Here is a 27,215-nt window from a genome sequence, read left to right on the forward strand (position 1 = left end):
TGTTGAAGAACACTATGTCCCAGATTTTATTTTACCCTTATGTTTTATATAACAGCCTACATTAAAGAAAATAAACAGAAAGATAACAGGAAACTGTTATGTTGAAAGTAGTTCACGGTTCTTCAAGTTGCACCGAGATGCCCTGTCTTTCCAAACTTATAGAACAATTATTTTAAATGGCATTGTTATCGATATTGACCAAAATAAATCTGATTGGGTTTTTTTGTTTTTTTTTATGAATCTATCCATATATGGTTGCGGATACGCCCGAGAATCTCTCCTGGACTTCCCACTGCGCTTCCCTCGGCAGACTGAAGCATGTCACAACTTATGGGGTGCTAATGTCCCTGGTGGCATCCCATAATGACGCCGCAGCATCTTCACTGCTTTTTATTATGACGCTGTTGAGAAACTTCCTGACACGCTGCATCGCATTTCGGTGTGGCAACCTGCAGTGAACCTGAAAGCAGGGTTCAACATGTGAGGGGGACGTGTCTGGGGTTTCACTCTCCTTTCTGGAGATGATTTTTGAAAGACAGTTGCAAGAAATAGAAAAAAAAAAAAGCCGTCAGCGCGGTGAGAGTGATCCTTCCTCCTCCTCCTGTGGATCGTTTTATCTCCAACGTCTCTCCATTGAATTGCATATAATCATTATGTTGCTGCTGCTTTTTATATCTTAAAATAAAATGACATATAGTTCCTCCCTAGAAAGGATTTCCTTTTCACTTCCTAGAATGTAACCCCAAAATGTTTAGCACACTGACAAAAAAACACTATTTTTTATGTTTTTGTCCATGAAGTCTTGTCTAGTTTCTAGTGTAAATATTTTAGTACACTTGAAATAAGACAAAAGAAACGTAGAAATTCAGCAAGAAAAATATGCTTGTTTTAAGTAAACAATACCGCAGTTTTTTTTTCACTTAAAGCAGAAAAAGATTTTTGACATGTGAAAAAGTCTGTCAGTGGAACTAGTACTTTTTAAAATTATTTTTTTATTTTAATTATTGACTGAAATACAAGCTTATTTATCTTACTAAACTGTCACCGACGGCAGATAAACGGTTTCCCTGTAACTGTAAGTTGTTTGTCCACATTTAGCAGCGAGTGCGTGAGGTTGATTGACAGCACTAAGACCCTCCTCTTGGCTCTGCTTGGTCATTTTTTATTGGGAGCGGTTCAACTCTTCAGACAACTACAGCAGCTCAGGGAGCAGGTGGAGGAGATTGATCTTTTCACAGATAATGTGTCTCATAGCAAATTGTCGCAACTTTTAACACGTATGTAAAAAGCACTTTCTTTACAACAGTTGCATAATGCAGCTTTAATGAGCTAAATCAGACTATTCGATTATAAAACGTAGTCAATGTTGTTTTCTTACACCTTTTTCTTTCTACACACACAGTTGTCTTTCATCTCATCGCGTCCCCTCCTCTCATTCATACATTATCTCACTATCCTCCCCCGTCCTCCTCTCTCCCTCTCTCTCCTTTCCTCTCCTCGCCCCCCCCCCCCCCCCCCCCCCTCCTACCGTTTGGACTGCAGCAGTTTTTCCTCAGCCTCCTGTCTTTCTCTCAGCAGCTTCTGCAGGTGAAGGATCTCCCTCTTGTAAGAAGCCGTCCTCCCCTCCGCAGCCTCCTCCAACGCTGCCAGCCTGGTTGACGCCTGCCTCCGGTATACCTGCGCACAAACACACACGCACACATGCAAAAGGGAATGATATGAGGAGCGTTGCTATGAAGAAGGTGGACTTAAATGAAGGACAGCGCAGCAGAGACAAGTGGAGCGGAGGAGGGGGTGTCACACACACTGGGACAAGGTGAGGAGTAACAGCAACACACACGCACGCACGCACAAACTGCAATCTGTAGATTCCCCCTCCACCCCCCGTGCGACACGTTGTTGTTGTGAGAAACGTCGGGACTTTTCCTGCATGTTCTTTTTGTCTGAAGTGTGTGTGCACACCTGGATGTGTGTGTTAGGCTGTATTTAGGAAGCATTTAACTGGTAGGTTCAGATTAAAGGCGGGTGTGTTTGCAGATTAGAAGCTGTTTTGCTGCTGACAGTTCCGAACTGTTGCTGGTAGTGCAGCACACACTCATACAAGTGGAATAAGAAGCTCCACTAATGGAAAACACTGACAGAGGAGCAAATAGGTGAGATCTCAGAGGAATAAAAAAAAAAAGGGACAACAGCTGAAAAAGATTTTATATTTTTTTGTGTGTGTGTGTGCGTGTGTGTCACACCATCTGCTAGTTAAAGCATAAAATAAACACTTCCTCCCCGTCTGCACATAATGTCTGGATTCTAGACATTTCCAATGGTGAGGTGATTGTGACACTTTTGCACGAAAGCAGCAACATGAAGAGCTTTTTTTTTTAATGAATATGAATTTGATGCAAATTTGCCAATTAACGTTGATTGTGCTTCCAAAACGGCATAATCGCTTTATCCTGTTAAGCCAGAGCCAGTAAAGAAAGATGAGAGAAGCGCTCTGATGTAATAATTCGAGCATTCGCCACGAGCAAATTTCACCCCTGACTGCTCCTGTCTGTAGTTTGCACAAAGACCGAGAAAAGACGGGGGAGCAAAGTAAACAAGTTGAACTTATTATATTAAACTTACAGTGTTTTTATCTCGAGGGCGGAAAAAAAAGAAAGAAAGAGAAACTTGTGGCTGCTCCTTTAATTTCAGTGCTGCACTCTTTCTATTCAGGCTTCTTCAAAGTGGTGACAGTAAACCATAAACTGCTGAGGTTCATTACAAGCCGCCCCCTTTGAGAAATCGGAGTGGATACTTTGCTTTGTTTTTCCCATTTGGACCGTATACCTGATTTATAAAGCTATTGTGAGTCTTTTGTGGCTTCATACCACAAAAATACTCTCTTTTAAGCATGCATTTAAATCATCTTGAAATATACAGTATACACACGCTCCTTTTTTCACATTTCACTGCACTACAACCACAAACTTTCAGTTTTACTTAGGTTTTTTTTTTTTGCCACTGACTAAAATAAATCATGTCGAATTTGAAATAAAAGAAAACAATACATAGTCCAAATAAGATTAGAGTAAGAATATCTGAAAAGTGTGGTGTGCATTTGTGTTCGCCCTGTCTGAAAGAATAATTTGCTGAAACCCCTTTTCGCTGCAATCTGAGATTTATAAGTCTGAACTTTTTCCAATTCTTCTTTGCAAATTAGCTCAAGTTACATAGAAAAAATATCTGAGTGGTAATTTTTAGGTCTGAACTTTGACTGGGCCATTCTAACCTGTGAACTCTGGCTGCATGTTTATGAGCTGCGTCTGTTTTCTCCCATGATTCAGCTACAGTATATTTATCAATCTTCAAATCAGCTCTGACCCTAGTAAAGAATGCAGGCCCACAGCATGATGCTTCTGTTTCCATGATTCAAAGGATGATGTTTAGTGTTAGCTCTCTATCCCACATAGTATTTTACAAGCAGACAAAACTGCTTCATTGGTGCACACCTAGTTGTTCACTCCAAAGTGACTTCTTCTTGCTTTATTTCTCCAGTAGCTTTTCTTTTTTTTGTAGTTCTGCCATACTATTCCCATTTCCAGATGATGGGTGGCTCTGAGCTCTTGAAGAGGCTTACAACCTGGATATTGTTCTATAACCTAAGCCCGTTTTAAACTTCTCCATAACTTTATTCCTGACCTGCTGTCTGCTGTGTTGCTTGGTCTCGACTCCTCCATTTGAACTTTGTCGCCCGTTTCACTGAAACAGACGACAATCATAATCATAACCTGCCAGTCTGTTTAAAATCTACATCAATTTGGATTTGACTGATCGGAAGTTGTTCTGTTAGTTCAGTGGGATTCTCTGGCCTGCGTTTATACCTACAATAAACTACACACAGGTGAACTATACAGCTAGTGTAGCAGCACTGAGAAAGACGCAAAAACAGACCTTGAAGATACTCATTCATGTTCGTCTTCCTAATATCACTGTACACCGTGAATAGCTGTCTGGACTGCTATAGACATTAGCTAGTTATTTAAAAACCAGAGTCTTATTTCTTGACACTAGTTGTTTAAAGCATCATAAAGGGTTTTATAAGATAAAGAGGTGACATGGGCCACTGACATTGTTAAAAATTCAGTGGAAATACGCTACGACATGATGTTTGAAACCTTTGTCAAATTTAAACGTGTGTACTCTCTTTGAGTCAACGTTTGCATTTTTCTTCTCCTGAGAATATCTTGATAGCTTTACTAGTAACATGAGTTCTGAAGACAATGTGTTGCCAAGAATTTTATTTAGATGTATCAGCATATGGAGGCAAAACTCCAAATGTACACAACACTTTTCAGATTTTTACAATGTTGGTCGACCCTGATAGAATACACTTAAGTTTGTGTTTGTAATGTGACAGGGATGTAGAGGCTTATGGATATTTTTGAAAGGTTCTAGAAAAATCTAAAAGAACTAAGCTTTTTTTAAATTTTTTATACATATTATAATTGACCGAAAACATCAACATTTTTCTCTGTTTTGTGATAAACTGAAATGTAAACATTCTTTGTTTAGGAATTGGTAATTAGTCTGCGTATCGCTGTAAGCGTTGGTGCATTATTGTTGGCCATGAAACATTTTTGACAAACTGTTAATAGATTTTTTTTCCATATCAAAAATGAGTAGAAATAAAAATAACCAATATAAACACAAAACCTGCATAACTGCGTAGGGAATATGGCTTTCTTTTATAATCCTTTCTGTGTTCAAATGAAGAAAAACAAATATATATGTATATATCCAAACACTGTCCATTTATTTCTCTACAAGTTCTTCAGCTAGGAAGCATCTCATTAAACCCCAAAACGTGTCACCTCACCCAGCCGGAAATGTTGTGACAAACTGACAGAAACCAGATTATTCCATTTTCCATCCTGTCACAAAATGTCTCCTTCCGTGCGAGTCGCAAATCTTGGTGCATCACTGGCTGGCGGGTTTTAATTCTGTTCAGAAGTTTCGCTGACATTTGCATCTTTTAACTCCATTTTGTCGCAACGTTTATCCTTCTGTTAGCAAGCCAGCGTGCAATAGTTTCAAGCAATCAGTTTCAAGCTGTGATTTTCAGTCAGCCTACTCCAGGTTAGCTTTGCCACACAAATCGCCGTGATTTGACTAAGACGAGATTGTATAAATTCAGGACAAACGCTCTGGTGAGTGAAGCAGACATGCAAAGAGCAAATAAGGAAAATGAAACATTATTGAGCAAAGATGAGCAGAGGTGGATCTGAAATGAGACGTAATGAAAGCAAAAAGAACGAATAACTAGGAACGAATTAAACCATGAACTATTAAATGTCCCTCTGCAAGGCAGTTATTCCCTGTTAATTCCTTCCTGTGCCGAGCGATGAATGCAAATGGTGCTGTCTGGGTCCAGAGCTTCCAGCCAGAGAATCCAAATGTCTCGGGGCGCACCGGGAGGCGTGAGGGCACCAGCATCTGGCCAGCTGACGCGGTGACATTTAGCCTGCTCTGTAAGCCGCCAAACATCCAGCCGTCCCTGCCAGATTTAGCCCAAGGGGGCGCTCGCCTTCGCAACAAGGCAACCAGAATACTAATTACTGATGCAATAGTTGATTCTCACAACAATTTTATCCACTGAAATTCTGATGATGCAAAGGAGCGTGGAGTTTTCATATTTTTTATTAGACCCTTGGAGCATCCTACAATGTGTTAGCATTACACATAATCGAAGGACAGAAACGAGATCCATCTTTATTTATTTGCTGTGTTTGATCACCTTTACCATTAACAATGTGCATGCTTGGACGATGGGCCATTTTTTATCACTTGTACAAATCAATCATGATTAACATAATTGGACTTTTTTGACTGTAGTTATTGAACATGAAATTAGAATTAGAAATTATTGGGGGGGGGTTTGTCACTGTACACGTATACAATGAGATTAAAACCCAAATCCAACAAATAGTGAAAACAATGCATGAAATATACCTCATATAAACATGAATTGGTGATTTTTACAATCATATATATATTTAGGTAGATATGTATACATATACCATAATATAATTAGTGCATGTGAGAGATTACGGTATTAATTGCTTTCAGAAATAAGCTGTTTTGAGTTTTTTTGAGTGAATGCAAAAATATTCACCCCCTTAAAGTCGGTGAATATCAAACCTATCCACACTCCACATATGCATCCACTGAACACCAACTCTAAGGGTGTGAATATTTATGCAATCATTTATTTTATGTTCAATATCTGTATTTGTCATTCAGTTGTAGAAATCAGTTTTTTATTTTGACATTAATGGTTTTTTAAATCATTTTTTGTTGATCATGACTGCTTTCTAAAAGCAACAACAACAACAACAAAAAACGGTATTAGTATATTTTATAGGCACTGTAGTGTAGACTGAATAAAAAATGTTTAAAAACACAGTTTGAGATTCATAAAAACTTTATGATATTCCGTAAATTTCTGGCCTCAAACTTCTAGAGGTCTTACTTCATTTTTGTCTAAATGAATACGTTTAGGGGAGCTTTCTGCAGAGGCAAACTTTAAAAGAATAGAACTACCGCTGCTCATAACAAATAACTAAACCATATCTGACTCTTAACATTTTAAAGAACTAATATCTTCCACATGATCATAATAAACCTGGTTGGAAGCTGATCAGTGAGGTTGATAGCAGTCAGATGTCTGTGCAGCAGCAGACATAATGCAGAATCCTGGGAATGAGATTCGCTATCGGTCTTGACTTTGCCTCTGAAAAATCCCAGCTAGAAGTGAATCACTTGTTTTACCTGAAAATATTGGAATCGAGTCTCTTGTTTTGAAAGAAAAACCTTCATATGCTGTGCTTTTAATCTGACCAATAATAATCAGATTAAGGGTCATGTTAGCGTGTGCTAACATTCTGAAAAGGACTTATCTTTCTCTGAATGAGCTCCAGTGTTGCATCTGCCTCATGCTGCAGGCAGCAACTTTTACGCTCTCGCTGCAGAGCAGAGCCAAAACGCTGCATTGTAAACACTCTCCTCCCACCTGACCGGCTTGCTGTTATTTTAATTAACACCTCACAATCTCAGTAACAACATCATGTCCCTTGATCCGTTCCATCAATTCACAAAATCAAATGCTACTTAAAGCCCCCGAGGCAACAACTCTATTCAACAAGCTATAAAGCGTCCGTCCGCGCATGTATAAACAGATTAACCTTTTCGGCTCTAATTAGGCGACTGCAACATCCGTCTCAGTGCATCAAACAGAGGAGAGACCGGTTCACTGCGTGGAGGAAGAAGAAGCCGGTGGGAAATGCAGGACTTCAACGGGCTGCATTGGTTTGTAAAGTGTTGGAAAGCAGACAGAGTGACAGAGCAAATGGATTCCTTTGTTAAAAATTGGATTTTAATGGGTCTTTTTAGGGTCGGAACATGAAAATAAGGCATATATATATATACATACAGTACAGACCAAAAGTTTGGACACACCTTCTAATTCAATGGGTTTTCTTTATTTTCATGACTATTTATAAGGCAAGAAATCCCACTTATTAACCTGACAGGGCACACCTATGAAGTGAAAACCATTTCAGGTGACTACCTCTTGAAGCTCATCAAGAAAATGCAGAGTGTGTGCAAAGCAGTAATCACAGCAAAAGGTTGCTACTTTGAAGAAACTAGAATATAAGGGGTATTTTCAGTTGTTTAACACTTTTTTGTTTAGTGCATATTTCCACATGTGTTATTCATAGTTTTGATGCCTTCGGTGTGAACCTACAATGTCAATAGTCATGAAAATAAAGGAAACTCATTGAATTAAAAGGTGTGTCCAAACTTTTGGTCTGTACTGTATATATAAATAAAACCAATTATTTAAAATCTGACAAATAAAACAAACTATAGGTGATATAAAAGAAAAAAAACCTATTAATCAGTTTTTACCATTTTGTTCTGTGAGACAGCAGGATGTGTCGATGCAGACATCAGTCAATGTGTGAGTCAACATCAGTTTTTAGGTCTTACCACGGATTCTCAATTTGATTAGGGTCTTTACTTTGACTAGGCCATTCTACCATATGAATAGTGTTTGATCTAAATGATTTTATATCAGCACTGGTTGAATGTTTAGAGTTGTTGTCCTGCTGGAAGTCAAGTCTTTAGTCGTCTCCAACAGGTTTTCCTCTAAGATTGCCCCCGTATCTAGCTCCACCCATCTTCCCATGAACTCTGACCCCTGTTTCTGCTGAGCAGGAACGCAGCATAATGCTGCCACCACTCTGGTTCATCACGCAGATGCTTTGAGCAGGGTTGCGTGCATTGTTACTTGCTCCAAAAAATTCAATCACAGTCTCCTACATGCTTCCTGGCAAACTGTAAACATGATCTTACAGCTTTCTCCCAACAATGGTTCTTGCTGCTCTCACATAAAGTCCAGATTTTTGATTTTTTTTGTCTTGATATTCACGATGCCGCTTGTTGGACTGGATGTTGTTTTTTGTGTTCAAATGATCATTTCTTGCTCTGTGTCCCACTTCCCCACACAGAATTGGGAATAAAAAGAGAATTTGTTTACTCAGCTCTGTTTCCATGGAACATGTTGCAAAAAGATAGAAAATTAGCTGAACTTATTTCATTGAGCATTTTTAAGTCATTAGAGAGGAATTCTTCAGATTGTGACAGTTTTTAAACATTATTTGTATGGCATATTAATTGTGTATCTACTTGTAATTGTTGAAAAAGACATTTTTTAATCTCAGTGGGACTTTCCTGGTTAAATAAAGGTAAAATAAAATAGAGGTATCAGAGTAAAGCACGCAGCTTTTTTTTTTAAATAGAAAAACAGCTAAATTGTTAGGATATCCAAGAAAACCTCTGCAAGATTCCCTTCATTTTCTGCAACCTAACATAACAAAATACCTATTTTGAATGTGAGCATTTTGCTCACATTCAGTATTTTTTAAAACTATGTTGTCATGCTCAGAATGCTTCAGAATCATATATTTAATTTGTCACATGTCTATCACTTAAAATACCCCTAAAATACAACAAGGTTTGTGGTATGAACATGACAAAGCTGCTGAAAGAGTTCAAGCGGTATAAATAGTTTTGCAACGCGCTGTGCGGCCAGTAAAAAGCCTCTCTGCCTCTCTGAGAGTCACAACCACCCGCATCAGGTCACCGCTCAGGTCAACCTACACACACTAATTAACCTACAGCATGTTGACGTACTGCGGGTGAAACGCAATTAGACCGAACACACATGCTGAGATGATGCTTTTTAAAATATGATGTGGAACATGGAGAAAACATATTACCAAGTTTTAGGATTTTATTGCACGTAAAATGATAATCTGTACTTTGCTGAAGGAAAAATATTTTACTTGGCATGAAAGCATGATCCCTCTCCTGCTGCAGAACAGAGTCATTTGTGATCAGTGAGCAGCCGGTTCAACCAATAAGTCGTTTCGCCTGTGAGCTGCATTTTGATGAGGACATAAAAGAGTTTGAAACTTTGATGTGGCTGCTTTTTATTCTAGATTTTGTATAAATTAATCACTAAATCTTCACCAGTAGATAGCTTGGTTGCGGCTGTGTTTACACAAGCGAATAAAGATGTAACTCATACGGCTTTTAAATAGCTGCAGAGGAAATAAAACAGTTTCTAAAACTGTAGAAAGATCAGCTTCTGCAGAATGCAAAGCTTTTTAAAAAGGCATTTTCCCCTTGACAACTCTGTCCTTATGTTGAGATCAGAGATCATCCGGCAGCTGCAGCAGGTCATGTTCTGGTTGTTTTGTTTTTTGTTTTTAGTTTTTCCTTCTCTCTGCCTTACGCTATCCAGTCCCACTTGCATCAGCTGGCAGGAAGCCACGTACCCAGTTATAGGTCACATGCATTGCTGCTTAGGCTGCTCATGAAATATTCATTGATAGGCATAATCCTGACACGCCGAAAAACTAAAAATACCTGATTTGTCATGACTGGAGTTGGAAGGAGAGGAGGTGCAGAAATACTGAGAGAGTGAATGCTGGCCTAATCAAAGAAAGAAACACAAAACAATAATCAAATCCCCAAAATAATTCAAACAAACAAGGTCCTGACACCATTGGCCTAACAGCACACACATTCACTTGTGTTTCCATAAAACATGGAATGCTAAAACTGCAAGTAAAAAACAAACATTCAGTGTCTAGAAGTCAACAGTGACTGAGTTAGGTGGGACATTGACAATGTGTAATAATTTGTTACAATGTTTTATTTTCCTGCACTTTAAAGCTGCTGAGTTTTATACGTGTTATTGATTTTAATAACGTTGATGTCAGGTTGGGCTCTCTATTAGTTTGAATATTCTGACAACAGCGATATCAGCGTCTTCTGATCAATTCTGAGGTGATTCACAAAGAGGACATTCTGACAGCAAAGGTCAACACTTTCCAGAACGATCTGCACAGATAAGAGGCAGATAAAAGATGTGTGTGTGTGTGTGTGTGTGTGTGTGGGTGGGGGTGTGGGTGTGTGGGGGTGGGTGGGTGTGTGTGTGTGCGTGTGTGGGGGTGTGCGTGTGTGTGTGTGTCTTGGGGTTTGGTGGATGAAAGGCTGACAAGCCACACAAAGGCAATTGGAAGCGTTTCATCTCGGAAAAAAATCCCAGGGCAGACATACATACTCCAAAAAAATTGCAACATTTTTGTAATTTGTCACATTTTAGTGCATGTTTTGCATTTCTGGCTTTACAGTCTGATCCCGAGTGATAACACAAGAGTTTAATTTAGTATTTTAGCTCATGTAGTTCTTGTATGCTAATGTGAAAGCTAATGCTAATAATTAGATCCCTAAATTAGTCCAGACGCATGAGAAATGATGTCATCTGAATGAAGCTCTGAACCGTGTTTTTTTTTTTTTTTTTTCTGTTCAACATTTGCCTTGATATAAGGAGCCCTGAGTTGTTAATGTCTGTTCTTAACCAAAAAACACCCCAATACCAGATTAAACCTGGGGATGCAAACATCATTGGCTTTACAAAACATGAAATGGAAAAATGGCTCTGATTTTACCCATAATCTACTTAGATACAAAACTATATAAACAGAGTTAGTGTAAAATACAGTTCCTGAGATTAATGGGGAGGATATAATGTAGGAGGATGACTGTTTTTAACGAGCTATCGTGTGAACACACGTATTCACGTGACTTTTAATTGCAAAATTGTGCTTTTTCCACATTAGCGGAATATACACAACATTTTGTGCACATTTGTAATGGAAACGCAGCTGCTTAGTGCCGTGAAAGAAATCTCCTTCAGCGCTATTTGAAGTATCCATATTTTTCACTGCCAGAGGCTGAAAGCCCTTGTGGATCTGAGTGTCACAATAATTAGATCCCTAAATTAGTCCAGACGCATGAGAAATGATGTCATCTGAATGAAGCTCTGAACCGTGATTTTTTTTTTCTTTTTTCTGTTCAACATTTGCCTTGATATAAGGAGCCCTGAGTTTTGTCCTTGGGACGGCTCAAGCAGGTTCTTCTTTCTGACATGTTTCTTGGGGCTTTTTAACGCAACAGACCTGTTGCTGAAATATTTAACAGTCAGCAAGTCAAAGAGGAACCTGTTGGGCATTTGCCAGCCTTCACCTATTCAATGTATATTTTATTATCATAAATGAATGGATGACAGCCTTTCCTTTACATTGCTTCTCCGTGATTGGAAGAGGACTGGTTAATGCATCAACATAGGTGTTAGAAATTAGCTGATAGGTGGCGTAGCGGTTAGCGCGACCCGTATTTGGAGGCCTTGAGTCCTCGACGCGGCCGTCGCGGGTTCGACTCCCGGACCCGACGACATTTGCCGCATGTCTTCCCCCCTCTTCTTCCCCGTTTCCTGTCAGCCTACTGTCATATAAGGGACACTAGAGCCCACAAAAAGACCCCCTGGAGGGGTAAAAAAAAAACAAAAAAAAAGATAAATCAAAGCCCTTTTCAGCAGTTCCGGCAAACCCTGTTAACCTTTACTAATTCATTTTTAATTAGCCACAGAGACTGTACTTCCCTTGCTGATTGCCACTGTCTGAGAATACATTACAGAAAGCACATAAGTACTGCACCATCCTTTAGGAAATGAATAATAGAAGAAGACCTGATTGTACTAAACATATAAGATGTGAGTGGCAACACTTTGGAGACACTAATAATACATTCCTCAAATTGAACATTCAACATTTCTTGAAAACATTGTGGTTGCAAGGCAAACTGAAGTCTGGGAGCTGTGACCGGTGCTTGAATTGAAATGATGTTATGCTGCCGTGAAAACAAGCTCAGGAGACCAAGTACAAACACAGTCTGACTGGCAATCTGGGCAGTGAGTCAATGGCTGTCAAACCGAATGGCAGAATGCAAAGACCCCAAGTTGACCGGCACGTCACTGAGTTTGTTATTGTAACAGATTTACGCTCGTAATTTATTGCATGTACAGCTTCAGAATGGGTTACACACATGCTTCTTAATCAAGAAAGACACAACAAAGGGATAAATACGGACATGAGAGTTAATTTAGTTTAAAACATGCAAAGACCAACAGGGCTGAAACGACTAATCGGGTTAATCGTAATGAATTGATTATTGAAATGATCGTCAACTAATTTAGTAATTGATTAATCAATAACTGGAGCATACTTACTCAAAAATGCCACTAGATAAAAGAACATTACACACAGAGCAGTATAGTTCCCTGAAAAAAGTCTCATATTAAGCACATTTTGCTATCCAATTATGAGCCAGTTAATCCAAATCAAGCGCACACTAACGGAATGCTACGTTCTACATTTAACTTAACTTAACATCTTTTCATGCATCTCTAATATTGGATAAATAAGGTTTAAGTGCCTAAATGCCAAACGCAGGACGTGCACATTTTTTATTAGCTTAATCGACACAATAATCAAAAGATTAATAGTTAACTAAAAGAAACTCTATACACATATATACACATACTATGGACATAAATATTCATAATGCATCAATAAATCAGGGCAATAATCAGATACTACTGGAAATGACGGGCACTGATCGTGACGTTCAGCTAGGAAATGTGTGTGTTGGGGGAAGGAGGGTGGTGTGTTAGTTTCGTCTGAAGCAGGATTATAAACAAAGCACGTCCCCGACAGCTGCGGCCTCCCCCAGGCCACTTAGTTTGCACACAGAAACTACAAGTCAGTGTTGTATTCAGCTGTCTGTGAGCACATCGAAGGCCGAGTATAAACTAGCCCTGACCCTCATGATTGGTCTTTGACCAATGCTGCAGCAATAAAAGTGTGAAAACTGTCAGAAAAACAAAATTTTTGTCATTTTGGTCCTTCATTTTGCAGTACGCCTTGTCTTAAGATACGGGAATATAAAAATAATGTCATGAATCACTCGAAGAACCTTAAATTTATTTTTTATTATTATTTTTAAAAGATCAGACAAAGAAGGCTTTGTTAGTCCAAAGGATAAAAGTTTGAGTTATTGGATAAAAGAATCTGAGTGCTAGTAGGAGGTGAAACTTGAACTGTTTTCTTACCTACTCGAAGGACGGAACTGAAGTAACAGGTTTTGTGTCCAAACTGAAAGCTTTTCAAATCAAATGGAAAATGAATTTCATTTGAGATCACTTTCAATTATTCTGGAAAGTCATTATCAGCAGGTGCAAAACTGAATGAGTAGCTTTTCATCTCATTTTTATCAAAACACAGTGAAGTCTTCCAGGAGCTCAAAGATTAAACAACATGTACGTTTTATTATCATGCTTGTCACCATATCTTATCTACCGCAATATTGTTAATAATAAACTAACAATATTGGTAGTAGTCTTTTACTTTCAGGTTCTCATACTGGAAGGAGGCCAATAAATGCCAGCTAAAGCACAAGGCATCCCTAAAGATTAAACTCTGAAACCTTATCTTCTGTATATCGGCATATTGAAACGCCATAATAACAGTCTGACAGCCCAGACCTTAATAGTCGGACAAAAGTTTGAATCTTGTTCCTTAGAAAGAACCACGTTACATAAAACTCGATAAGTGGATCTTGAAGGAAGCGGTTTCCAAGAAAAACAGCACATCTTGAACCACTAAAAACAAGTAACATTTTGTTACTACGGAATCACGATTTACCTCTTTTGAAATGATAGGACACCAGTTGTCCTTCAAAAAGTTACTACCAATTGGCTTCTAATTGTATCCAATATTCAATTTAGCAAAGAAGGATAAATCCAAAGTAAAGCAGCTATTTGGTTGAATATTGACTATGAATCAATAGTTTATATTCAAATAAACTACATGAAGGCAAAATTTGATGCAAAAGAAACTGCAGAACAAGTCGAAATAAAGCAAAGACCTCTACGACCTAACAACTGCTACAACTCTGTAGTCCAGACAAGAACTGAGAGAAAATGTTAAAGAAGAAGAAACTTCTGTCACCTTTCCCCACAGATCAATATCACCGCTGGGTTTTGCTTTGCCACTAAGGGCACAGGGATGACACCCTGATCTAATTCCCAGGTCATAAATCATTCATCACCAGCAGGTACACACAGTCAGAGCAGTCTGAGAAGAAGGCAAAGCCCTGACCTTTTCACGCTGGGAACTAAAACATCCTCTTGCTTCTGTCTGTTCCCCTACGTCTCCCTGACTCCACCGTTCAGCTAAACATAACCATTTCTAAATCTAACACTTTCTTTTCAATCTGTTCCCATATGTGTCCCACAGAACATGACTTGAAGATGAGCAGTCCTCCAGCTACTTCAGAAGAGACAGACTGTCCTCCCCCAGAGGAATTAGAGTGTAAAATCTGCTACCAGCGCTACAATGCCAACAACAGGAAGCCTAAGATTCTGGACTGCCTACATCGGGTGTGCTCCCGATGCCTCGTTAAGATTCTGGACGTCACCGACGGAGTGGGCTGCGTCCCTTGCCCCTTCTGCCGACACCAAACTGAAATCACTGAGTACCAGGTCTCCGCCCTGCCTGATGACGTCAACATCATGTCCCACCTGACAATGCGAGAAAAGTCCTGCAGTTTGGACAAGAAGAGGGAGGTGGTCTTGACGCCAAAGAGTTTGTCCTCCACCAGCCCGTCCCATGACTCCTCAAACTGCCTGGTCATCACCATCATGGAGGTTCAGAGGGACTTGCAGCACTCTCCAAGCCACAACGGCAGCTCGGATATCTACGCCGACCAGAGCCTGGACTCTGTGTCAATCAGTTCCAATGGACCCACTGATCATGATGCGCTTTCAAAGTTCTGCAATCACGTCCCACGTATCCTGGTGTGGCTACTTGGTTTCTTATACTTTGGTTCGCTGCCCTTAGGAATCTATTTGTTAGTGATCCAGAGAGTGACTCTAGGAATCGTATGTGTTAGCTTAGTGCCATCGAGTCTGACAGTTTGCCTAGTGTATGGGTTCTGTCAGTGCCTGTGTCAGGGCATGTGTGACTGCTCTGCCCGGGGCTGAAAGTATGGAAACCAGTGGACCGAAGGATAAGGATAAAATAAGCTCCAGAAGTAAGAAAGCTAGGGTGATATCATCCTCTTCACAGGGCTTAATAGCACTCCTAGCAGGCAGCTGTCCTCTTGCATATAAAGGACCACGCAGAAAGAAACAGAAACCTATCTTTAGTGATGTGCTCTGCTTTCTTCACGCCTACTGCTTCGATATCAGTTTGGTCAAGAGGAACAGAATCACTGACAAGCTCAGCCTGCGACTGGAGCCTGCAGTATACCTACAGTCCTGTGATGTACGTCTCTGTGTATGTGCCTGAGTTGTTCCGTGTTGTGAATATGAGCTGGTCTTACAGACTTTTAGAGCAGGCACTCGATATTTCACGCAAGCAGATTTAGGAGGAAATTACATAACCATACATTGCGAAAGTATTGACACTAACTGAGTTTGTCTCATTTAGAAGTTTGTTGAAGCTTCAACAAACTTCAGTGTTTCACCTTTTAGAAGAATGAGAACACTTAACTTACAGTCAGAATTGCAACCACAGAATCAATTTAAGCATGTTAAAATGATTGACTCACAGACACACTATGTCTAATCTGACTTAGCTTGAGCTATTTTGCAAAGTAGAGTATGCAAAACAAATTAAGTGTCCTGATGTGGAAAGCACTTGCAGCTTTAATTCCAGCAACAAGCATTGCCAGAGGGGGTGAATAGAAAATGTTTTGAAAAAGAGTTTGATAAGCATGTATTTTTTCCTTCCACTGCACAAACATGGTCAACTTGGTGTTGGTCTATATAACATGAAATGCAAATGAAGTACATTGCGGTTTGTTTTTGTAACTTGGCAAAATGTGGAAAAACTTTAAGAAGTATGAGTGCTTTTACGAGACAAACATTGAAATTAGAGAACATCAAATCCTGCGAAAAAGGGGAGTTACATATGCGGCACAATCAAAAAAGTTTAATTTTCCAAAATGTACTTGTATAAATGATATAAATGATTGGTACATATGGTTCTGCTATAACTGCTTCAACAATGGTTTTGGTCAATGTTAGTCATTTTGTTTAACTGAAGCAGAGACTCAATATCATGGTGGTCATCTCACAAAGGTTAAAGAAAACATCTGTACTATCAGTAAATATCGCTGATTGCCATAACAGGAATTTTAATATCGAATATTGATATTGGCCCAAATTTTCAAATCAGTACATTTCTAATTCTAAGATTTGCATACAGTTATGATAAGACCACATAAGCTACAGGTTTGTTTAATGTAACTCATATACTTTCCAATCAGTTCTGTCTGGAGTTAAAATTTGTATGTTTAGGATTGAATGATTTTCCAAAAGGTGTTTTTTTTTAATAACCCAATGTATTTTTTTTTCGTTGCTGTGTCAAATTTGTATTCAAGACATTGTGAACTGATGCAGAAAAGACGGATATTTCCAGCAGCACCTCAGAGAAAGCTAAAAACTGTTTAACTTTCTAATAATAATTCTGATATCTGAGCTGCACTGCTGTTCACAAACAAGGTGGTTTGAATTGTACGGGTTTCATAGACGCACAAAGCGTTTGTGTGTTCAGAGCCAAGTCTGAACACGTCTGTCAAGTCAAGTCTGTGCCAAATAATTTGACAAACTCCATCCTTCAGGCTTTCACGCAGCCAGAGTCAATTTAACTTCTTTTGTGTGTGTCGATAACTGAGCTCTTTGGAATGACTTGTTTTATGTATTTAATGATAAAATTCCAGTAATAATTTTGCAATTCGAAACTGTTTGTCATCGGAGAGCAAATGCAGCCATGTAGGAGGTGTTTTCAGAAAGGCTTTCTGTCTAATAAAAATTCTGGTAATTCCTTTATGTTTCGGTGTGACCGCCACAAATCAGCTTCAAATTTGACCATGTTGATGTTCTCACAGTAACAACCATCTCAACTCCAAAGCCTAAAGTTTCTCTTTCTTAGACGTTCTTCACCTCGTTTAATCACACCTTTCTGCCTGTGTCAATGCCCTCTCCAAAGTTTCCCTTTGTTTGTACACTGTCTGCTCAATACCACATGATTACATACAGTTGCCATAAGAAGATGAAATAAATGGGGAATTATTTTCTATATAAAGCGTGTGTCTTTGACTATACCTACTGCTACGCACATCAGTCAGATTGAACGCAAATGAGAATTAAAATTATTGTCTTGAGTGGATCAGCCACACTCCATTCGATCAGGCTTGAAGAGACACCAGCACACTCAGGTCATACTTCAAAAATCAATAAAAATTATTTTTAGGGAGCAAAACGTGAAGAAAAAGAAAAAAAAAAAACTGACCTGTTGTCTTGTACTTATAGGTATTTTACTACCAAGCCAACTACTGTATGTTGTTCACATAGTCTGACGACTAAATAAGAATAACAAATCAAATCACAATTATTATTATATTATAGATGTCAATCTCGCAATCACACAGGAAGGCTTGGAGGATACAATATTTCAAGAGTCATGAATTTTCACTCTGAATTGCAATAACATATTTAGTCCGTTGGATTAACTGTTAAATAATTATGAATTTTGCAGCTTTGTTAGCTGCTAAAGCTAACAGCGAGTCGTCAGGACATCATGATGAGGGTAGTGCTAATTGTTAGCGCCTTTTAAAAACCTTTCAAGGAGGAAGAATTTTTAAAATACAAGGTTTCACGCAGATGCATTATTTAAAGCTGCAGTATGTAACTTTTACATAAAATATGTTTTATTTCCAAATTTGTTAAAACTGTCATCATGTCGTGACAGTGTAATATGATTGAGATAATCTGTGAAAAGATCAGTCTCCTTCACCTCCTCCCTGTGCTGCTAGCGCTGTCGATCAATGATGCTAAATGTGCTAATGGTAGAGAAACAATTTACCATTCCAGGAAAACTGTTTATCCACCATCATTGGTGGTCATGCCAACTAACGTTAGCATTCGTGTCAAGATATGTTGTGGTGAACAAGGGGGAGAGTGTGAGCATAAGGGTGATTGACAGCGCTACGTCTGAGTGGTGTATTTCTGCAGTCTGTACTGGGAGTACTAGGAGAAGGCAGAGCTAACTAAATTAAAAACATAGAAGTTAAATTATTTTCTAAAAAAATCCATTTAAATCTGGGTCAGGAATTGCATGGGTCATTCAAACTTGTGACTCCATAAAATATGCAAGATTTTCAGGTGTTTCTAGGAGATGGACCAACATGAATATTAATTGCGCGTGAATAATTTAGTCACAACCTGCTTTCTCTTTATGGGACTAAATAACTTACAATTCATGAGCTGGTGTGAGGCTAATAGGCTGATTCCAGGCAAAGAATATTTGAGTTTTATCAGAATTTCAGTGTGAGAGAAAAAAGTGGAGGCCAAAAACTGAAACATTAAATTTCACGTTTCGATTAATTCCATACCGAGCATAAGGAGGTTCGGCACTTCACAGAAGGGAGGCTTGCACCACCGACGAAGCATCAATTTATGACGTTCTATTTCCTTTCTGAAAACTTTAAAATGTCATCCCCATGAAAAGTCTCAGTGAAGTCAAATAACCAGAGAGGGAACTCTGTGAAGTTCCACAAGCTGAGATGAAACATGAGGAAAGAAGGAGGTAACTAGAGGTTAAAGGAAAAATGCAGAAACTAGCATTTCTTCTTCTTTAGAGTTACCTCATTTAAATATATGGGGTTACGCCGGGGTCAGTGGCTGGACTATGTTAATACTCCATCTGATTTTTCTGAGAAATGTTCATGGCTGTAATGTCTGATATATCATCATTTGTTTCTGGACAAGGTGGCTGAGGAGAGAGTTTGGTCTTTGGTGTCTGGTGGACAACAGTAATTAATTCCAGTGAAGATTGTAGTAGAGTTTAGCAAACTATGCATGGTTACTTTTGTAAAGCTGATGTATTTGTTGCTGCCTCTTGGCCAGGACTCTCTTGAATAAGTAGGATTTTATCCTGGTAAAATAAAGGTTAAATAAAAAATAAATAAATGAAATTTATTATGGTGAGACAGAAAAGGCTTTTTGCTGGCGTCCCTCCCTAACAACCACTGCACTGCTTTGAAGATTTTACTTCCTTCACCATCCATCAGTGGATGTGGTGACAGGATAAATATGGCTCCTAGCATATCGAGGCTAACAGGAACAGCCCTCTATATCAAGTGCTTTTATATTCTGCCTGATATGTAGCTGCAGATCAGAAGTTCTCTCAATCTGTGTTACTATTTACAAAATTCTTCTTACCAGATTAGCTTGTCATATTTTTTTTTTAAGCGTCTGGACCAAGGGAACCAATAAATGGGACAAAATATGCACACAATAGAATAAAGGTCTATGTATTTTGCTACAGTATGTGTACTTGAGATTAAAACATCAGCGGAAAAAAGATGCCAATCCCTTTTAATTTAAATGTTATGCTATTAATGGGATGCCGTACCTCCTCTAGATATAACTTCATGTATGTGTAGGAACATTCAGCAGACCGAAAAACAAGTGCTGGAAATTTAACATACTTTAAATCATCTGTGTTCAGCAACCAAAACGCCCTCAGAGCTCAGAACAGTTGCAGATAAGAGCTTTGCTTGAACAGAAAGCATTTGTTGCAGGATGTCTGCTCACTGCGATGAGAGGAGCTGATTTGACCTGAGAGAATGTCCCTGAACACTTCTGAATTCATCCAGCTGCTGCCACCATCTGTTCACTCATCAGTTCAGACGAGGGAGCCAAATCCAGACGCCGCCGTGATTCTCAGACTGCAGCTTTGCTTCGCTCATGAGTAAAAAGTCTCAGTAGAATCCGCTTTTTTTAGACACTGAATACATAACGCTGGCTTTTTATGCTGCGCATTTGTTTTTTACTTTAAATTCGGCAGCAAAAAAAAGTCACCTGGGCAATCACCGCTAGATCTGATCGAGTGGCTTTTATCCAATCAAGTCATGTTCTTTTGATCACGCGACACCAGTGCGCTGGGATGTGCTGGAGCTGCATTACTCAGCAGTTAACTGTAACTGCTGATGTGCATCGTCACTCTTCAGATTCTTCTTCTGCAGATTAAAAAATGGCGAATTAACAGCTGGTGAGTAAAAATGTTGCGTAACAAGAAACACCTGCGTGACAAGTTCCATAATTCCCTTCAACATAGTGCCAGTTACTACACTAACAGCAGTTTCAAGTCACTTTGTGGGATATAGGAGCTTGCTTTACATCAACAATTACTGAATATTGATTTTTTTTAAATGTACTATTTCCACTGGAAGATTAATTCACTTGTAACATGACATTTTAAAAATATTATAAGTGAAATAATCTGTCAGTGGAAATAGCACTTTTTCATCAAGATTAAGGAATTATTTACTTAAAACAAGCTCCTATTTCTTGCTAAAAAAAAAAATTGCTACTTGCAAATTAGTTTTCTCTTATTTCAAGTGTTCACGTGAGATACTCACACTAGAAACTAGACCAGACGTTCTTGGTAAGATTTTGTATTTTTGCAGTGTAGCAGCCGCTTGCAGCTTTTTGTTCACAAACATCACCCTCAGTAGTGCAGTTTCTCAGAAACTATTTTACTGATGCTGGTTTTGCTTCTTTCAATGAAAATGCTGCCAGTGTTCACTCTTGCGAGACAAAGAGCTGAAGGAAATCGGTGTGCACCAATGTAGATTTTCAGAATAGTAGAAGTTAACAGTAAATGACATTGATCGAGGTAGAGTGGGCTGATCAATATTAACTACACATGAGGATTCTATTGAGCAGAATCAACAAGAAAATGGTCGTAATTTTGATAACTTAAGACACCCGCTGGACCAAATACGAAGCTCCACAAATATGAACGCTAGGCACCCAAATTCAGCTGTCGGGCACGTATCAGTGCAGCCTCTGGGAACTTTATTTTCTTGTTTGCATTTAGATCTGTCTTAAATCTTACATCTCCAATCCTAAAAGCCAACCACGGCCCCCTTGAAGTGTGATTAAAATCACACTTCAGACTTTCACCAAAGAAAGGGAGAAACGAAAGAAACAGAAAAGGAAACGGGCTTACTTTGAGTTCCTCTTGAAGCTTGCCAAAGCGGACCGTGCCATTCAGAATCCTGCTGACAAATCCCTGCTTTTCCTGCTGGAGTCCAGATGCCTAAGAGGGCAGAGAGGGAAGATGGAGGGTTACTGAGCTACGAAAGGAAGGGAAGGACACAGAGTTAGGTGAGAGACATGGAGGAAAGGGGGAGAATTGGAAACAGAAAAAAAGGTTTTCAATGGTCAGAGCATATGACTGTCAAATTCTGGTAAAATGTGATCCCCCATTTTATTGGCTTTAGAGAAGAAATCATGGTCAATAGCATTTGGCTTTATGGAAAATAAAATCTTAATATCAAAGTGAAAACAGTTTTTTACTAAATATAGTTAAATAACTATTGGTAAAGTGAATCATTCTATAAATATATATATTATATATATTATATAATATATCCTACAGTCAATGGGCACAAATCAACTCCTGTAGGGTAATCTCCATATGTCCATAATTTAAAGGGGAAAAATACACTGTCTTTTGAAATAAACTAAATACACCATCACAGAATCAATCAAACGGCCGCAAATGGCCCCTGAGCCGCACTTTGGACACCCCTGATTTGACATATGTCAATGTAAATTGCTTGTGAAATTTTTATAATTAAACAGAGCGCAGTTCCGTTGATTATCACATTAGATGGCATAATAACATTAGTGGAATGTGTTCATGTTTAATCTTAGCAGATTAAATACAGCTATGGACAGATTTTCCATTAGCAACTACCTAAAATAGATAATTAAACTTAAGTGAATTGAAATAAGAAGGTTATAAGATAGATTATCTGTCACCTTCTCTATTTGCATTTGTCTCCATGCATCCCACTGTTGGCATGAACAATGTATATATTTTTCACACAGTAGGGTCAAAACTGCCTGTGGGATAAACAACAGGTTCAGACAATGTGTTTTCTGATTTTTTTTAAGCCTATATAAATTGGCTGCCATCACCCAGATGCTGCACAGCTGCTAGGTTTTGTATCCATTAGTTTCTTAATACATATGAGGCCCAGCTTCATCTGACATGTGCTAAATCGCCTGCCAGAACACGGCTCACGTCTGTCTGTCACTCTGTGCTGCGTGCTCCTGCCCAGTCTTTCATATTTTGTTCACCTGGACACCTGATAATCACCGCCAGATCACAAAATAAACTATTCCAGGGTCCGACCTGATGAATGTTGGCGAGTATTTCAAATCAACTGCGAGCTTTCTCGCAAGCTAAACCGGATTAACTCAAAATAGTGTTGACATTCTTCTACAAGGGAAATTATGTGTTGGTCAATAGCTGCGCTGACCACACAATTCCACAGTTTGACATTTAGAAAATAACTTTGCTTAGTAAAAACATTGAGGTTTTATTGGTTTATTTTGCAAAACTGCAATGGAAACACCTTTTTCGCATCACACAGAGCCACATAATCAACAACTGGACGTTGCCTATGGCGCTAACCACAAAGAAGACGACAACAGAAAGTAGTTGCAGGATCATGTTGTGGCCTTTTTTTACTGAACTAATTTATTCATGTGTGATTTTAATTGCGAAATTGTATTTGACAAAGTTTTGCACAGTTAGTGTGTGCGTGTGACTTGTGAAACAGTCCATATCGGAACAGCGGTAACATCAGCAGTACCGTGTGCAATAGATGGTCTCTTTCCCTGGAAATGTGCTCTGCGACAGAAACGACAGCCTCCAGGTAATGACGAGTCTTCTCCTCCTTCAGCAAATGCTCTTCCTTTTGTCTCCTCAGCGTACTCATTCTCCCCTCTGCCTTCCTAATTGATTGACAGGAACGATTGTGTGAGTTAACAAGCGAGAGAATTTTAAACAGGAGACGAAAGCTACATTGTAAAATGGAGAGAGGAGATAAAACAATGGGAAACTGTAGCAGGGTTAAGGGAAAAAGAGTTGGGCAGACAGAGAGACAGCGAGAGAGAGAGAAGCGGTGCGAACAGAAGAGAGACAAAGAATTAACTGGATATCTTCAGATGCTTCCATCTGTACAAGGATGTGAGACAATCCTCGGCTAATCCAACACCCTTTCTGACAGTCTTCACGCCTCGGAATGAAAAACTCCACATTAATCTCAGAGCAAGCCTGCTGGGAAACCGAGCACGCTCCCAGAGCAGAGGAGATTTTAGAACAGCTTGAGTCCATGATTAAAATTTAAAAACTATGTTAAGAAAATCATCATCTGGATTTACCAAGACATATGCAATAGAATCTGCATATGAATTCTATGACGTGCAGAACAGAAGTAAGTCACCTGGGCCAGCCTTTATCAGTGATCAGCCAGAAGGAAACTAAATAATTTACTGGACCACTCAATTCACTAAGTGAAACGTTAAATAGATTACACACAGACAGATGTTTTCGAGCCACTCCTTTGTGCTAATTATAATGATTTTGCACTTAAGCTTTTCAAAGGGGCAATACTATGTAAAGTCAACTTTGCATCATGTTATTCCCTCATTAAAATCATACGTGGAGTGTCGCCTCGACACTCATGCAAGTTTGAGAAATCCTTTAATCTCCCATGGCAACCATTCAGCTGGGTGGACATAGCTCCGCCTTCAAGGACAAAGCTCCTCCCCTGAACTGCAGTTTCCAACTTTCTGAGCTTCCCCTTCGCAGAGCCCTCCTTCTCACCTCTCCCACTCAGCTCCTTCAAACTAGCCATCAATAATTAGCAAACACCTGGTGGGAAAGCGCAGTTGCTGAGCTCATCAGATGAGCTACTTTCAGTGAAACACTGGTAAAAACATTGTTAAAGGGCTAATAGAGGAGGAGCGACGTTGTTATGATTTCCTGAAGGAAAAGCTTCAGAAAGAGCAGGAATTTTTAAAGAGACAGTCCCAATTTCAAGGTGTTAAACCAAGAAGTAAAATATCTTCTAAGTCATATTTGCTTGACATACAAAGCATTTTTATAGCAACTGAAGTGACATAGATACTTTATTATGCTATAAAATGGCCCTATGTACCTGGAAAACATAATACTGCTCCTTTAATACAGAAATGTGGGCTTTATAAAAAAGTCTGTATAATATACTTGCTTAAAGTCTGCTATTTTCAAGTTACTTTTAATATGACAAAAGTGCCTCATAGCAACACATGTTGTCACCTTCCTAAAATGATGGCCTCAGTCATTTTTTGCCAAAAGTGATTTTTTTTTTTTTTCTGCCTAAAACAACTTTTGGAAGAAAAGAGATAATCATTTTTAGCCAAAACCACTTTTGGCAAAAAAAAATTACTTGGGGCCATTATTTTAGGAAGGTGACGATATTCTAATATGTTCAATATTACTGAACAACCTTTAGCAGATTGCACCTCCAGATATCTGTAAAATACAGAATCTGCATGAAAAGGACGGATGGAAAATAGTTTTGCTCCACTCATTTTCCAAATTTAAATGCAATTCCATAACTTCCAGACTTTCCACAAAGATGTACCAAGTCTGTGTTTTTGTTTTGTTGTGCATTAACGGATTCAGAAATGCATTCTTCTTATAATTCAGGAGTCAGCGGATCCAGTAGAAGCAGCCCATTTGGTACCTGTTTGCTTGTTTGCAGCGCTCCAGCTCAGTCTTCACCGTCCTCACATCAGCAGTCAGGCTGACTTTGTCCAGAGCCAGACTCTTGTTCTCCTCCTGCAGGCTGGACATTTTTAGAAGCAACTGCTCCTTCTCGCTCTTATTTCTCCTCTCCTGTTCCTCCAGCTGTCTGAAAGTCAGGAGCACATTTAAGCATTCAAGGATTCACTCTGTTTAACAAATTTCAAGGAAAATGTTTCCAGATTTTTCATAATATTCTGGTTGATATCTTTTTGGGGTGGGGGGGGGGATTCTGGCTATATAAAGTGCTGCAGTCTGCAAAAACAAAACCTTGAAAGGCTCAAAGCTTTGGTAATTTTTTCATTTTCTTTGAGAGTGCTAATTTTTTCTTATTAATTTGCAGAACTCTGCTGGTTTCAATTACTCTCATGTTAAATAATTCATCCCCTAGCTGGTCTCCGTGGCAATTAAAAATGCAATGTTTTAGGTGCTTCCCTTGTTGGACTTCTTGAATCTGATCTTATTGTTCTGCATCAAATCACTTGTTTCGAAATATTGAAATAAACTAAACTGTACATTTATGAAAAAAGTAATAAGGTGGAATCCACAATTGCACAATTCTCAGTCAGACGAACGGAACAGAGTTGTTTTACTGCTGATTAATCATTTAAATATGAATCACAGCAGAGACTGTAGAAGCACCTTCTGAGTTTGCCTGCAATGCTGCAGTGCTCATCCCATGTGACGACATCCTTGAGGCGAGCCTGCAGCAGCTCGGCCTCCTTCGTGCGTTTCTGTAAGCCCCGTCTGCTTCCTTCCAGGTCCTCCTGCAGACGCTCCTTCTCTTCCTCCAACATCATAAGCTGCTTAGACATTTTCGAGACTACACAGAGAGGCAGAAGGAGGAGAAGAGTGTAAAGGAAAAGAAGTAGGCGAAAAACCCAAAGATTGTTCAGTTTGGGATTTTATTTTACAACTTTCACATTGCTGTTTTTTTTTGGCTATTAAGAAATGTGTTTCAATTTACGTTAGCCCTTTTTCGCAGCACCTTCAGATTGGTGTTTGCCGTGGTTGGCCTTGGTTTTTTCATGCTGAGCCTCCAGCTGACCAATCAGAGCCTGGTTCTCCTGCAAAACCAGAAGCGCCTGCTGCTGAATCATCTGGCTGGAGAGAGATTGGAGGGAGTTTTTTTTTTTTTTATTATTCCTCAGTTCTTTGGAGGTAAAACTGAAAATAAATATTTCCAGTGCCTTGCAACGTTATTTTGCACATTTCATTTTACCTCCACAAACGTCAATGCAGTTTTGATAGACCAACACAAAGTAGTGAATAATTGTCAAGTAGAAGGAAAATGACAGCTCCAATAATAATAATAATAATAATAATAATAATAATAATAATAATAATAATAATAATAAATACATATACAATCGTAAAGATTAGATCAATGGAAATAAATTAGTATTTTTGCAAAGTAATGCACCATCAACTTAGAGTAAATAATCTCAACATCTTTTCTAATGCATCTAGTAGTAAAGAGGTTTATATGTAAACTTTTTACTTTAAACAGCACTTGATTTAATAGTCAATTTGATATCTGCTCTTTAGCTTTCAAATTGGCCTCATTGTTCTGAAGATCAACATGACAAATATGAAGCCAAATTACTGTTCGGTGATGTCATGTTGATAAAACTGTTTGGAAAAACTGTCTAAATGCTAATTTATGCAAACATATAATGAAGGATAACTATAAAGGTGATTGTGGAGGTTTTGCAATTTCTCTCTTTGTTATTCTGACTAACAAAGAGCAAAAGGTCAGAAAGGAAGAAAAAAAGGCACTTCATTTTTTGTTTTTGTTTATCACCAGGATAAGTTCTGGTTCTGATGATCCAACACTTCTTACCAGTCCTTCAGGTTGACCACATCCATCTCATTACGGAGCCTCTCGTTTTCTTTCATCACATCGTCTACCTTAGCTCGCAAGTTGGTCACCTCCCCCTGCAGCAGGCAAACACACAGAAGAAACTTTTGTTCGTGTGAACAAACCTAGAAAATCGTGTACACTGGGAAAATAAAACAGAAACCAAACAAAAAGAGAGAGCCCTT

The 27,215-nt window shown here is 38.9% G+C and overlaps 2 protein-coding genes across 4 annotated transcripts in view; one reads left to right on the forward strand and one right to left on the reverse strand.

Moving 5' to 3' along the window:
* The window catches only part of cep89 (centrosomal protein 89), a 42,903-nt gene that overhangs the window by 8,905 nt on the left and 6,783 nt on the right, over positions 1-27,215 (reverse strand). For 2 of the 3 annotated variants that reach the window (XM_032561086.1, XM_032561085.1), the window contains exons 11-17: positions 27,013-27,107; positions 26,158-26,273; positions 25,812-25,992; positions 25,111-25,278; positions 23,191-23,332; positions 21,534-21,623; positions 1,529-1,677 (exon numbers count right to left, since the gene is read on the reverse strand). In XM_032561086.1, coding sequence (XP_032416977.1) covers positions 1,529-1,677; positions 21,534-21,623; positions 23,191-23,332; positions 25,111-25,278; positions 25,812-25,992; positions 26,158-26,273; positions 27,013-27,107 — 941 coding nt within the window. Of the gene's footprint in view, positions 1-1,528; positions 1,678-19,942; positions 20,539-21,533; positions 21,624-23,190; positions 23,333-25,110; positions 25,279-25,811; positions 25,993-26,157; positions 26,274-27,012; positions 27,108-27,215 lie in introns of those variants that run through there. The other variant, XM_032561087.1, reaches the window with a different exon arrangement.
* Positions 1,676-17,600, forward strand: LOC116718841 (E3 ubiquitin-protein ligase RNF182). Its single transcript, XM_032561088.1, has 2 exons — positions 1,676-1,816; positions 14,748-17,600. The coding sequence occupies exons 1-2, from the start codon at positions 1,753-1,755 to the stop codon at positions 15,491-15,493; spliced, it is 810 nt and encodes a 269-aa protein (XP_032416979.1). The 5' UTR covers positions 1,676-1,752; the 3' UTR covers positions 15,494-17,600.

The sequence above is a fragment of the Xiphophorus hellerii genome, chromosome 4 (assembly GCF_003331165.1).
Source record: "Xiphophorus hellerii strain 12219 chromosome 4, Xiphophorus_hellerii-4.1, whole genome shotgun sequence".
Lineage (NCBI taxonomy): Eukaryota > Metazoa > Chordata > Actinopteri > Cyprinodontiformes > Poeciliidae > Xiphophorus > Xiphophorus hellerii.